The sequence below is a fragment of the Bombina bombina genome, chromosome 3 (genome assembly GCF_027579735.1).
Source record: "Bombina bombina isolate aBomBom1 chromosome 3, aBomBom1.pri, whole genome shotgun sequence".
Lineage (NCBI taxonomy): Eukaryota > Metazoa > Chordata > Amphibia > Anura > Bombinatoridae > Bombina > Bombina bombina.
The window spans coordinates 996,312,717-996,325,502 of record NC_069501.1 but is presented as its reverse complement, the minus strand read 5'-3'; the positions used below and the strand labels follow the sequence as shown (position 1 = coordinate 996,325,502).

The 12,786-nt window shown below is 45.1% G+C and overlaps 1 protein-coding gene across 1 annotated transcript in view; it reads left to right on the top strand.

The window, feature by feature from the left end:
- TIMELESS (timeless circadian regulator) overlaps nt 1–10,952 on the top strand; it is a 254,574-nt gene extending 243,622 nt beyond the window's left edge. Inside the window, 1 exon segment of the mRNA XM_053705509.1 lies at nt 10,892–10,952. Within this exon segment, the coding sequence (XP_053561484.1) occupies nt 10,892–10,952 (61 nt within the window).
- Nucleotides 10,953–12,786: the final 1,834 nt, after the last annotated feature.

Sequence of the window (12,786 nt, the reverse complement as noted above, 5' to 3'; positions counted from 1 at the left end):
ATGTGTGAATCTAAAGGATTCCCTTGGGACAAGGTTAAGATTCCTAAGATTCTATCCTTCCTTCAAGAAGGATTGGAAAAAGGATTATCTGCAAGTTCCCTGAAGGGACAGATTTCTGCCTTGTCTGTGTTACTTCATAAAAAGCTGGCAGCTGTGCCAGATGTTCAAGCCTTTGTTCAGGCTCTGGTTAGAATCAAGCCTGTTTACAAACCTTTGACTCCTCCTTGGAGTCTCAACTTAGTTCTTTCAGTTCTTCAGGGGGTTCCGTTTGAACCCTTACATTCCGTTGATATTAAGTTATTATCTTGGAAAGTTTTGTTTTTGGTTGCAATTTCTTCTGCTAGAAGAGTTTCAGAATTATCTGCTCTGCAGTGTTCTCCTCCTTATCTGGTGTTCCATGCAGATAAGGTGGTTTTACGTACTAAACCTGGTTTTCTTCCAAAAGTTGTTTCTAACAAAAACATTAACCAGGAGATTATCGTACCTTCTCTGTGTCCGAAACCAGTTTCGAAGAAGGAACGTTTGTTGCACAATTTGGATGTTGTTCGCGCTCTAAAATTCTATTTAGATGCTACAAAGGATTTTAGACAAACATCTTCCTTGTTTGTTGTTTATTCCGGTAAAAGGAGAGGTCAAAAAGCAACTTCTACCTCTCTCTCTTTTTGGATTAAAAGCATCATCAGATTGGCTTACGAGACTGCCGGACGGCAGCCTCCCGAAAGAATCACAGCTCATTCCACTAGGGCTGTGGCTTCCACATGGGCCTTCAAGAACGAGGCTTCTGTTGATCAGATATGTAGGGCAGCGACTTGGTCTTCACTGCACACTTTTACCAAATTTTACAAGTTTGATACTTTTGCTTCTTCTGAGGCTATTTTTGGGAGAAAGGTTTTGCAAGCCGTGGTGCCTTCCATCTAGGTGACCTGATTTGCTCCCTCCCATCATCCGTGTCCTAAAGCTTTGGTATTGGTTCCCACAAGTAAGGATGACGCCGTGGACCGGACACACCTATGTTGGAGAAAACAGAATTTATGTTTACCTGATAAATTACTTTCTCCAACGGTGTGTCCGGTCCACGGCCCGCCCTGGTTTTTTAATCAGGTCTGATAATTTATTTTCTTTAACTACAGTCACCACGGTTTCATATGGTTTCTCCTATGCAAATATTCCTCCTTAATGTCGGTCGAATGACTGGGGTAGGCGGAGCCTAGGAGGGATCATGTGACCAGCTTTGCTGGGCTCTTTGCCATTTCCTGTTGGGGAAGAGAATATCCCACAAGTAAGGATGACGCCGTGGACCGGACACACCGTTGGAGAAAGTAATTTATCAGGTAAACATAAATTCTGTTTTTCGTGCCTTTCGCAACTTCAAGGCAGGAGCAGCATCAACTTCCTCCGCTCCAAAACAGGAAGGAATTGTTGCTCGCTACAGACAGGGCTGGAAACCTAACCAGACCTGGAACAAGGGCAAGCAGGCCAGAAAACCTGCTGCTGCCCCTAAGACAGCATGAAGTGAGGGCCCCCGATCCGGAAACGGATCTAGTGGGGGGCAGACTCTCTCTCTTCGCCCAGGCTTGGGCAAGAGATGTCCAGGATCCCTGGGCGTTAGAGATCATATCTCAGGGATATCTTCTGGACTTCAAAGCTTCTCCTCCAAAAGGGAGATTTCATCTTTCAAGGTTGTCAACAAACCAGATAAAGAAAGAGGCGTTTCTACGCTGTGTACAAGATCTTTTACTGATGGGAGTGATCCACCCGGTTCCGCGGTCGGAACACGGACAAGGGTTTTACTCAAATCTGTTTGTGGTTCCCAAGAAGGAAGGAACCTTCAGACCAATCTTGGATTTAAAGATCCTAAACAAATTCCTAAGTTCCATCGTTCAAAATGGAAACTATTCGGACAATCTTACCCATGATCCAAAAGGGTCAGTACATGACCACAGTGGATTTAAAGGATGCGTACCTTCACATACCGATTCACAAGGATCATTACCGGTACCTAAGTTTTGCCTTTTTAGACAGGCATTACCAGTTTGTAGCTCTTCCCTTCGGGTTAGCTACTGCTCCAAGAATCTTCACAAAGGTTCTGGGTTCTCTTCTGGCGGTACTAAGACCGTGAGGAATATCGGTAGCTCCGTACCTAGACGACATTCTGATACAAGCGTCAAGTTTCCAAGCTGCCAAGTCTCATACAGAGTTAGTACTGGCATTTCTAAGGTCACATGGGTGGAAGGTGAACGAAGAAAAGAGTTCTCTATTGCCACTCACAAGAGTTCCCTTCTTAGGGACTCTTATAGATTCGGTAGAAATGAAAATTTACCTGACAGAGGACAGGTTAACAAAACTCCTAAATGCTTGCCGTGTCCTTCATTCCATTCCACACCCGTCAGTGGCTCAATGCATGGAGGTAATCGGTTTAATGGTAGCGGCAATGGACATAGTTCCCTTTGCACGCCTGCATCTCAGACCACTGCAGTTGTGCATGCTAAGTCAGTGGAATGGGGATTACTCAGATTTGTCCCCTATGCTGAATCTGGATCAAGAGACCAGAAATTCTCTTCTATGGTGGCTCTCTTGGCCACATCTGTCCAAGGGGATGCCCTTCAGCAGACCAGATTGGACGATTGTAACTACAGACGCCAGCCTGCTAGGTTGGGGCGCTGTCTGGAATTCCCTGAAGTCTCAGGGATCATGGACTCAGGAGGAGAGTCTCCTTCCCATAAACATTCTGGAATTAAGAGCAGTTTACAATGCCCTTCTAGCTTGGCCTCAGCTAGCATCTCTGAGGTTCATCAGGTTTCAGTCAGACAACATCACGACTGTGGCTTACATCAACCATCAAGGAGGGACAAGGAGTTCCCTAGCGATGATGGAAGTCTCAAAGATAATTCTCTGGGCAGAGTCTCACTCTTGCCACCTATCAGCGATCCACATCCCAGGCGTGGAGAACTGGGAGGCGGATTTCCTAAGTCGCCAGACTTTTCATCCGGGCGAGTGGGAACTTCATCCGGAGTTCTTTGCCCAAATACTTCGGCGTTGGGGCAAACCATATATGGATCTCATGGCGTCTCGCCAGAACGCCAAGCTTCCTTGTTACGGGTCCAGGTCCAGGGACCCGGGAGCGGTTCTGATAGATGCTCTGACAGCACCTTGGAACTTCAAGATGGCTTATGTGTTTCCACCCTTCCCGATGCTTCCTCGATTGATTGCCAGGATCAAACAGGAGAGAGCATCGGTGATTCTAATAGCGCCTGCATGGCCACGCAGGACCTGGTATGCAGATCTAGTGGACATGTCATCCTGTCCACCTTGGTCTCTGCCTCTGAGACAGGACCTTCTAATTCAGGGTCCTTTCAAACATCAAAATCTAATTTCTCTGAAGCTGACTGCATGGAGATTGAACCCTTGATTTTATCAAAGCGTGGATTTTCGGAGTCAGTAATTGATACCTTAATACAGGCTAGGAAACCTGTTACCAGGAAAATTTACCATAAAATATGGCGTAAATACTTACATTGGTGCGAATCCAAGAGTTACTCATGGAGTAAGGTTAGGATTCCTAGGATATTGTCTTTTCTACAAGAAGGTTTAGAAAAGGGTTTATCTGCTAGTTCTTTAAAGGGACAGATCTCAGCTCTGTCAATCCTTTCACACAAACGTCTGTCAGAGGTTCCAGACGTTCAGGCCTTTTGTCAGGCTTTGGCCAGGATTAAGCCTGTGTTTAAGACTGTTGCTCCACCGTGGAGCTTAAACTTAGTTCTTAACGTTTTTCAGGGTGTTCCGTTTGAACCCCTTCATTCCATTGATATCAAGCTGTTATCTTGGAAAGTTCTGTTTTTAATGGCTATTTCCTCGGCTCGAAGAGTCTCTGAGTTATCGGCCTTACATTGTGATTCTCCTTATCTGATTTTTCATTCAGACAAGGTAGTTCTGCGTACTAAACCTGAGTTCTTACCTAAGGTAGTCACTAACAGGAATATCAATCAAGAGATTGTTGTTCCTTCATTGTGTCCTAACCCTTCTTCAAAGAAGGAACGACTTCTACACAATCTAGACGTAGTCCGTGCCCTGAAATTTTATTTACAGGCAACTAAAGATTTTCGCCAAACTTCTTCCCTGTTTGTCGTTTATTCTGGACAGAGGAGAGGTCAGAAAGCTTCTGCTACCTCTCTCTCTTTCTGGCTTCGTAGCATAATACGTTTAGCCTATGAGACTGCTGGACAGCAGCCTCCTGAAAGAATTACAGCTCATTCTACGAGAGCTGTGGCTTCCACGTGGGCCTTTAAGAATGAGGCCTCTGTTGAACAGATTTGCAAGGCTGCAACTTGGTCTTCTCTTCATACTTTTTCCAAATTTTACAAATTTGACACTTTTGCTTCTTCGGAGGCTGTTTTTGGGAGAAAGGTTCTTCAGGCAGTGGTTCCTTCCATGTAAAGATCCTGCCTGTCCCTCCCGTCATCCGTGTACTTTTAGCTTTGGTATTGGTATCCCATAAGTAAAGGATGACCCGTGGACTGACTACACTTAACAGGAGAAAACATAATTTATGCTTACCTGATAAATTCCTTTCTCCTGTAGTGTAGTCAGTCCACAGCCCGCCCTGTTTTTTATGGCAGGTCTAAATTTTAAATTATACTCCAGTCACCACTGCACCCTATAGTTTCTCCTTTCTCGTTTGGTTTTCGGTCGAATGACTGGGTATGACGTGGAGGGGAGGAGCTATATAGCAGCTCTGCTTGGGTGATCCTCTTGCACTTCCTATTAGGGAGGAGTTAATATCCCATAAGTAATGGATGACCCGTGGACTGACTACACTACAGGAGAAAGGAATTTATCAGGTAAGCATAAATTATGTTTTTAAACGGTACCGGCGTTGCACTGTTTTACTCTCAGGCAGAAATTGGAAGAAGAATCTGCCTGGAGGTTGATGATCTTAGCGGTTTGTAACTAAGGTCCATTGCTGTTCTCACTCATAACTGAAGAGTATGGAAAGAAAACTTCAGTTGGGGGGACAGTTTGCAGATCACCTGCTTTGAGGTATGTTCAGTATATTTTTTTCTAGAGAGATGATAAAGTCTAGAAAATGCTGACAGTGCCTGGTATATTTGAGGTAAGCATGATACAGTGATTTAACAACGACTGGGATCATGCTTACAAGATAAGGGTAATATTCATGTTAACTCTCATATTACTTAGTGTAAAAACGTTTGCATAACTTACAGGAAAAACGTTTTTTCTCTGAGGGTGATGAATCTTTCTTTGGGGCCTAGTTTTCCACATGGCTTGTTAGATTACTCCTAGGGGTACTTTTTTAAGGCCCTCTGACATTGAGTGCATGGTGGGAGGGGCCTATTTTCGCGCACTTTATGCGCAGTTTATATTCAGACTGAGACATCCAGCTTCCCTAAAGGAGTCCTCTGGCATCTAGGACCACTATAGAGGGGTTTTTTCCTGCAAAATTGTGTTTAAGGGCAGGTAGGAGCCACAGCAGAGCTGTGGCAGTGTGTTTGACCGTTTTTTAACGGTTTTACTGTTTTTCTAATCCGGTTTGGGGCCTAAGGGGTTAATCATCCATTTGCAAGTGGGTGCAATGCTGCTTTAGTCTCTTATACACACTGTAAAAATTTCGTAGAGTTTACTACTTTTTAACACTGTTTTGCAGTTTATGTGGTAGTTTTTTTCTCTTAAAGGCACAGTACCGTTTTTGTTTAATTGCTTTTTCATATTTATTAAAGTGTTTTCCAAGCTTGCTGGTCTCATTACTAGTCTGTTAAACATGTCTGACATAGAGGAAACTCCTTGTTCATTATGTTTAGAAGCCATTGTGGAACCCCCTCTTAGAATGTGTACCAAATGCACTGACCTTTCTATAAGTTATAAAGACCATATTATGGCTTTTAAAGATTTATCACCAGAGGTTTCTCAGACTGACAAAAGGGAGGTTAAACCACCTAGCTCTCCCAATGTGTCAGAACCTATATCTCCCGCGCAAGTGACACCAAGTACATCTGGCGCGTCCAATGCGTTTATCTTACATGACATGGCGGCAGTTATGAATCATACCCTCACAGAAGTATTGTCCAAACTGACAGGGTTACAAGGAAAGCGGGACAGCTCTGGGGCTAGAACAAATACAGAGCTTTCTGACGCTTTAGTAGCTATGTCTGATCTACCCTCACAATGTACAGAAGCCGAAGCAGGAGAGCTATCTGTGGGTGACATTTCTGATTCAGGGAAGGCGTTACTTCAGTCTGACTCTGAAATGACAGCATTTAAATTTAAGCTTGAACACCTCCGCTTGTTGTTCAGGGAGGTTTTAGCAACTCTGGATGACTCCATTGTAGTCCCAGAGAAATTGTGTAAAATGGACAAATACTTTGCAGTACCTGTTTACACTGATGTTTTTCCAATCCCTAAGAGGTTTTCAGAAATTATTACGAAGGAATGGGATAGACCAGGTGTACCGTTCTCTCCCCCTCCTGCTTTTAAAAAGATGTTTCCCATAGATGCCGCTACACGGGACTCGTGGCAGACGGTCCCTAAGGTGGAGGGAGCAGTCTCTACCCTAGCTAAGCGTACAACTATCCCCGTCGAGGACAGTTGTGCTTTCCTAGATCCAATGGATAAAAAATTAGAGGGTTTCCTTAAGAAAATCTTTATACAACAAGGTTTTATTCTCCAGCCTCTTGCATTGCCCCAGTCACTGCTGCAGCGGCTTTCTGGTTCGAGTCTCTTGAAGAGGCTCTACAGGTGGAGACCCCGTTGGATGATATCCTAGACAGACTTAAAGCTCTTAAGTTAGCCAATTCATTTATTTCTGATGCCGTTTTTCAGTTAACAAAGCTAACGGCTAAGAATTCAGGTTTTGCCATTCAGGCGCGTAGGGCGCTATGGCTTAAATCCTGGTCAGCTGACGTTACTTCAAAGTCTAGGCTTCTCAACATCCCCTTCAAAGGGCAGACCCTATTCGGGCCTGGACTGAAGGAGATAATTTCTGATATTACTGGAGGAAAAGGCCACGCCCTTCCCCAGGATAGGTCCAACTAATTAAGGACCAAACAGACTAATTTTTATTAGTTTCGAAATTTCAAGAGTGGCGCAGCTTCAACTTCCTCTTCTGCAAAACAAGAAGGACATTTTGCCCAGTCCAAGCCAGTCTGGAGACCTAACCAGGCTTGGAACAAGGGAAAACAGGCCAAAAAACCTGCTGCTGCCTCTAAGACAGCATGAAGGAGTAGCCCCCGATCCGGGACCGGATCTAATTGGGGGCAGACTTTCTCTCTTTGCCCAGGCTTGGGCAAGAGACGTCCAGGATCCCTGGGCTCTGGAGATTGTTTCCCAGGGATATCTTCTGAATTTCAAAGCCTCATCTCCAAAGGGGAGATTTCATCTCTCACAATTATCTGCAAACCAGATAAAGAGAGAGGCATTCTTACGTTGCGTTCAAGACCTTCTGGTTATGGGTGTGATCCACCCAGTTCCAAGGGAGGAACAGGGGCAAGGATTCTATTCAAATCTGTTTATAGTTCCCAAAAAAGAGGGAACTTTCAGACCAATCTTGGATCTCAAGATCCTAAACAAATTTCTCAGGGTCCCATCCTTCAAGATGGAGACTATTCGAACCATCCTACCTATGATCCAGGAGGGTCAATATATGACTACCTTGGACTTAAAGGATGCTTATCTCCACATTCCGATACACAGAGATCATCATCGGTTTCTCAGGTTTGCCTTCCTAGACAGGCATTACCAGTTTGTGGCTCTTCCCTTCGGGTTAGCCACGGCACTAAGAATCTTTACGAAGGTTCTAGGGTCCCTACTGGCGGTTCTAAGGCCACGAGGCATAGCGGTGGCTCCTTACCTAGACGACATTCTGATACAGGCGTCGAATTTTCAAATCAGCAAGTCCCATACGGACATTGTTCTGGCAATCCTGAGGTCTCGTGGGTGGAAGGTGAACAAAGAAAAGAGTTCTCTCTCCCCTCTCACAAGAGTTTCCTTCCTAGGAACTCTGATAGATTCAGTAGAAATGAAGATTTTTCTGACAGAGGTCAAGTTGTCAAAGCTTCTAACTTCCTGCCGGGCTCTTTAGTCCACTTCTCAGCCGTCAGTGGCTCAGTGTATGGAAGTAATCGGCTTAATGGTAGCGGCATTGGACATAGTTCCATTTGCCCGCCTTCATCTTAGACCACTGCAACTTTGCATGCTCAATCAGTGGAATGGGGATTACACAGATTTGTCCCGTCTGCTAAATCTGGATCAAGAGACCAGGGATTCTCTTCTCTGGTGGCTATCTCTAGTCCATCTGTCCAGGGGAATGAGTTTCCGCAGGCCAGAATGGACTATAGTGACGACAGATGCCAGCCTTCTGGGCTGGGGCGCAGTCTGGAACTCCCTGAAGGCTCAGGGTTCGTGGACTCAGGAGGAAGCCCTCCTTCCAATAAACATTCTGGAACTAAGAGCGATATTCAATGCTCTTCAAGCTTGGCCTCAGCTAGCTGCGGTCAGGTTCATCAGATTTCAGTCGGACAACATCACGACTGTAGCCTATATCAACCATCAGGGGGGTACAAGGAGCCCCATGGCAATGTTGGAGGTTTCAAAGAGAATTCTATGGGCAGAGGTTCACTCTTGCCATCTCTCAGCTATCCATATCCCAGGAGTAGAGAACTGGGAGGCGGATTTCCTAAGTCGACAGACTTTTCATCCGGGGGAGTGGGAGCTCCATCCGGAGGTATTTGCCCAGTTGATTCAACTATGGGGCAAACCAGAACTGGATCTGATGGCGTCTCGTCAGAACGCCAAGCTTCCTCGTTACGGGTCCAGGTCCAGGGATCCCAAGGCAGCGCTGATAGATGCTCTAGCAGTGCCCTGGTCCTTCAGCCTTGCTTATGTGTTTCCACCGTTTCCTCTGCTCCCTCGTCTGATTGCCAAGATCAAGCAGGAGAGAGCTTCAGTGATTTTGATAGCTACTGCGTGGCCACGCAGGACGTGGTATGCAGATCTGGTGGACATGTCATCCTTTCCACCATGGACTCTGCCGCTAAGGCAGGGCCTTCTACTTCAAGGTCCTTTCAAACATCCAAATCTAATTTCTCTGCGTCTGACTGCTTGGAGATTGAATGCTTGATTCTATTAAAGCGTGTTTTTTCCGAGTTGGTCATTGATACTTTAATTCAGGCTCGAAAGCCTGTCACCAGGAAAATCTATTATAAGATATGGTGTAAATATCTTCATTGGTGTGAATCCAAGGGTTACTCATGGAGTAAAGTCAGGATTCCTAGAATCTTATCCTTTCTCCAAGAGGGATTGGAGAAAGGATTGTCTGCTAGTTCCTTAAAGGGACAGATTTCTGCTCTGTCTATTCTTTTGCACAAACGTCTGGCTGAGGTTCCAGACGTTCAGGCGTTTTGTCAGGCTTTAGTTAGAATCAAGCCTGTGTTTAAACCTGTTGCTCCGCCATGGAGTTTAAATTTAGTTCTTAAAGTTCTTCAAGGGGTTCCGTTTGAACCTTTGCATTCAATAGACATTAAACTTTTATCTTGGAAAGTTCTGTTCTTAGTAGCTATCTCCTCAGCTCGAAGAGTTTCGGAGTTATCTGCTTTACAGTGTGATTCCCCTTATCTGATTTTCCATGCAGATAAGGTAGTTTTGCGTACCAAACCTGGGTTTCTTCCTAAGGTAGTATCTAAGAAGAACATCAATCAGGAGATTGTTGTTCCTTCATTATGTCCTAATCCTTCCTCAAAGAAGGAACGTCTTTTACACAATCTTGATGTAGTTCGTGCTTTAAAGTTTTATTTACAAGCTACGAAGGATTTTCGTCAAACATCTGCTTTGTTTGTTGTCTACTCTGGACAGAGGAGAGGCCAAAAGGCTTCGGCAACTTCTCTTTCTTTTTGGCTGAGAAGCATAATCCGCTTAGCTTATGAGACTGCTGGCCAGCAGCCTCCTGAAAGAATTACTGCTCATTCCACTAGAGCGGTGGCTTACACATGGGCTTTTAAAAATGAGGCCTCTGTTGAACAGATTTGTAAGGCGGCGACTTAGTCTTCGCTTCATACTTTTTCTAAATTCTACAAATTCGATACTTTTGCTTCTTCTGAGGCTATTTTTGGGAGAAAGGTCTTACAGGCAGTGGTGCCTTCCATTTAAGTTCCTGCCTTGTCCCTCCCTTCATCCGTGTCCTAAAGCTTTGGTATCCCACAAGTAATGGATGAACCCGTGGACTGGATACACCTTTACAAGAGAAAACTAAATTTATGCTTACCTGATAAATTTATTTCTCTTGTGGTGTATCCAGTCCACGGCCCGCCCTGTCATTTTAAGGCAGGTGTTTTTTATTTTTAAACTACAGTCACCACTGCACCCTATAGTTTCTCCTTTTTTCTTGCTTGTCTTCGGTCGAATGGCTGGGGGTGGCAGTTAGGGGAGGAGCTATATAGACAGCTCTGCTGTGGGTGTCCTCTTGCAACTTCCTGTTGGGAAGGAAAATATCCCACAAGTAATGGATAACCCGTGGACTGGATACACCACAAGAGAAATAAATTTATCAGGTAAGCATAAATTTTGTTTTTAGGGGGGTCCTTACCAAGGACATCTGTGTTGGGGATTGATATCTCCTTTAGACGGTGGCTTCGTGCCTTTAGGACAGATGTTGCCTTTCTGGCTCCATCCCTTTTCTTAAGGGGTTATTCTCCTTATGGAGATGTAGTCCCTTTCTTGGGGCTTCTCCTGTATTCAGGAGGTTGGAACTGTGGGTTAACTTATCGGAGAGGTGGGTCTCTCTGGGTTGTTAAGTTCCATCTGGAGTCTTGCTGGCTCCAAGTCGAGACTTTGTTGGGCCTTTATGCTAGGTCCTTTGGGTCTACGGCCTTGTCTTCTGTTCTAGGAGTCAGGTTGTACCCGTGCTCTGTGGGGATGACTGTGGCCATTCTTCCGCTCGTTCTTGAGCTGGTTTTGGGGGTTTTCTATTCCCCTGTTACGGATCCGCTGATGCTGGGTGTGGGTTCTGAGAGACGTAGTCATTTTTAGGATCTAGGTGGGCATAGTTGCTAGCTCCCTAGGCTTACAGGCAGAGGGTCCAGGATTACACCTCCTTCGGGCTCTGGGTGTAACCTCTCCTTCTCAGGGGGCCTCGATTGGGGTTCTGTGTTCCCCTTTTGGAGATCTGTGTGTAGGTCTGGCGGCTTAGGTTGCCTAGAGCGTGCCCTCTGTCTGGGGGTTGCTTTTTGCAGTCTGTTCTCTTGTTGGCTGCTTTTACTTACTAGCAAGTATCCTCTGTGTTGTCCTGATGTTGACTCTGCGTTCTCGACTCAGGGTTATTCATTTTGGTCTGTTACACTTTTTTTGTGGTTGGATACTTTTGTATTCTATGTTCAGACGCTGTGAGGACTCTGTCTTCAGTTGTCTTTCAGTGCTTGCATGATGTTGGAGAGAAGACTTTGTCTCAATGCCCGGTCTTATCCCAGGTTCCACTTGGTCTAGGCGTAGTCTTCTTTTCTCTGTTTGGGCCCATTTGTTCTTTTCTGAACTGGGCTCACTATTGGAGGTTTCCTTTTATGGATTGCGGTGACCTTTCGGTTTCCTTCGGTTCTCCTTTGCCTTGTCTCCTTGGGAGTTTAGGCTGGTGTCCCCCTCCTTAGTGTGGGGTGAGTGGTGAGGGACCCACTGTTGGGCGACGGTGTCTACTGGAGGACTGTTGGCTCAGTTGAGTCCGATTTGCGGTCTCTAGCTTGGCTTCTGGATTGTCTGCGGGTCAGTGTCCTTGGGGCCTCTCCTTTTAAGATTTTTCTCAGCTTTGGACAAAGCGGGGTTTTTTTGTTGGGTAGGGGTTCAGGCCTGGTGCCCTCAGTATGGGTCGCCTATTGTACCCTCCCGTCTTGGCAATCATTGTCCTCTATAGCTTGGGTATTGTTTTCCCAAAAGTAATGAATGCAGCTGTGGACTCTTTCCATTTAAGAAGAAAAACATAAATTATGTTTACCTGATGGAAAGAGTCCACAACTCCCCACACGTAATTTTTTTGTGGGGCGTCCTTATTTTATTCTTCTGGCACCTTTCACCGGATATTTCGTCTACTGGTCCTTGTTCCTCGGCTGAATGACTAGGGGATGAGGGGAGTGGGAGGAGTATTTAAGCCTTTGGCTGGGGTGTCTTTGCCTCCTCCTGGTTGCCCGGTTCTTATTTCCCAAAAGTAATGAATGCAGCTGTGGACTCTTTCCATCAGAAGAAAAGGAAACTATCAGGTAAGCATAATTTTATGTTTTTGTCTGTAATCCGAGATTAGGGTATAGTAGCATTTCCTTACCTGGACGATAACTTGGTTCAATCTCAGTCTTATTCTTTACCAACCCTTGTTTCTCAAAAGCTTGGTTAGAGGATCAATTTTACAGAGAGTTTTTTGGTTCCTCGGACAAGCGTTACTTTCCTGGGTTTCCAAGTGGACACGGTGTCTTTGGGTCTTTCTCTTACAGAGTAGAGATTATTTGTATTGGTGTCAGGTTGTCTTCACCTTCAGTCACTTTAGTTTCCTCCAGTGGCTCTGTGTATGGAAGTACTAGGTCTCATGATTGCAGCTTCAGATGCAATTTAATTTGCTCAATTTCATGAGGCCTCTTCAGCTTCTGTATGTTATGTTAATGGTGCAGGGATTATACTCCGCTTTCTCATAGGATATTTTTTTGGGATCTCAGTACAAGTCAGTCTCTACTTTGGTGATTGGATCATTAATCATAGTGGTTTCTTTTGCTAATCCTACTTGGACTGTGATCTCTACAGATACAA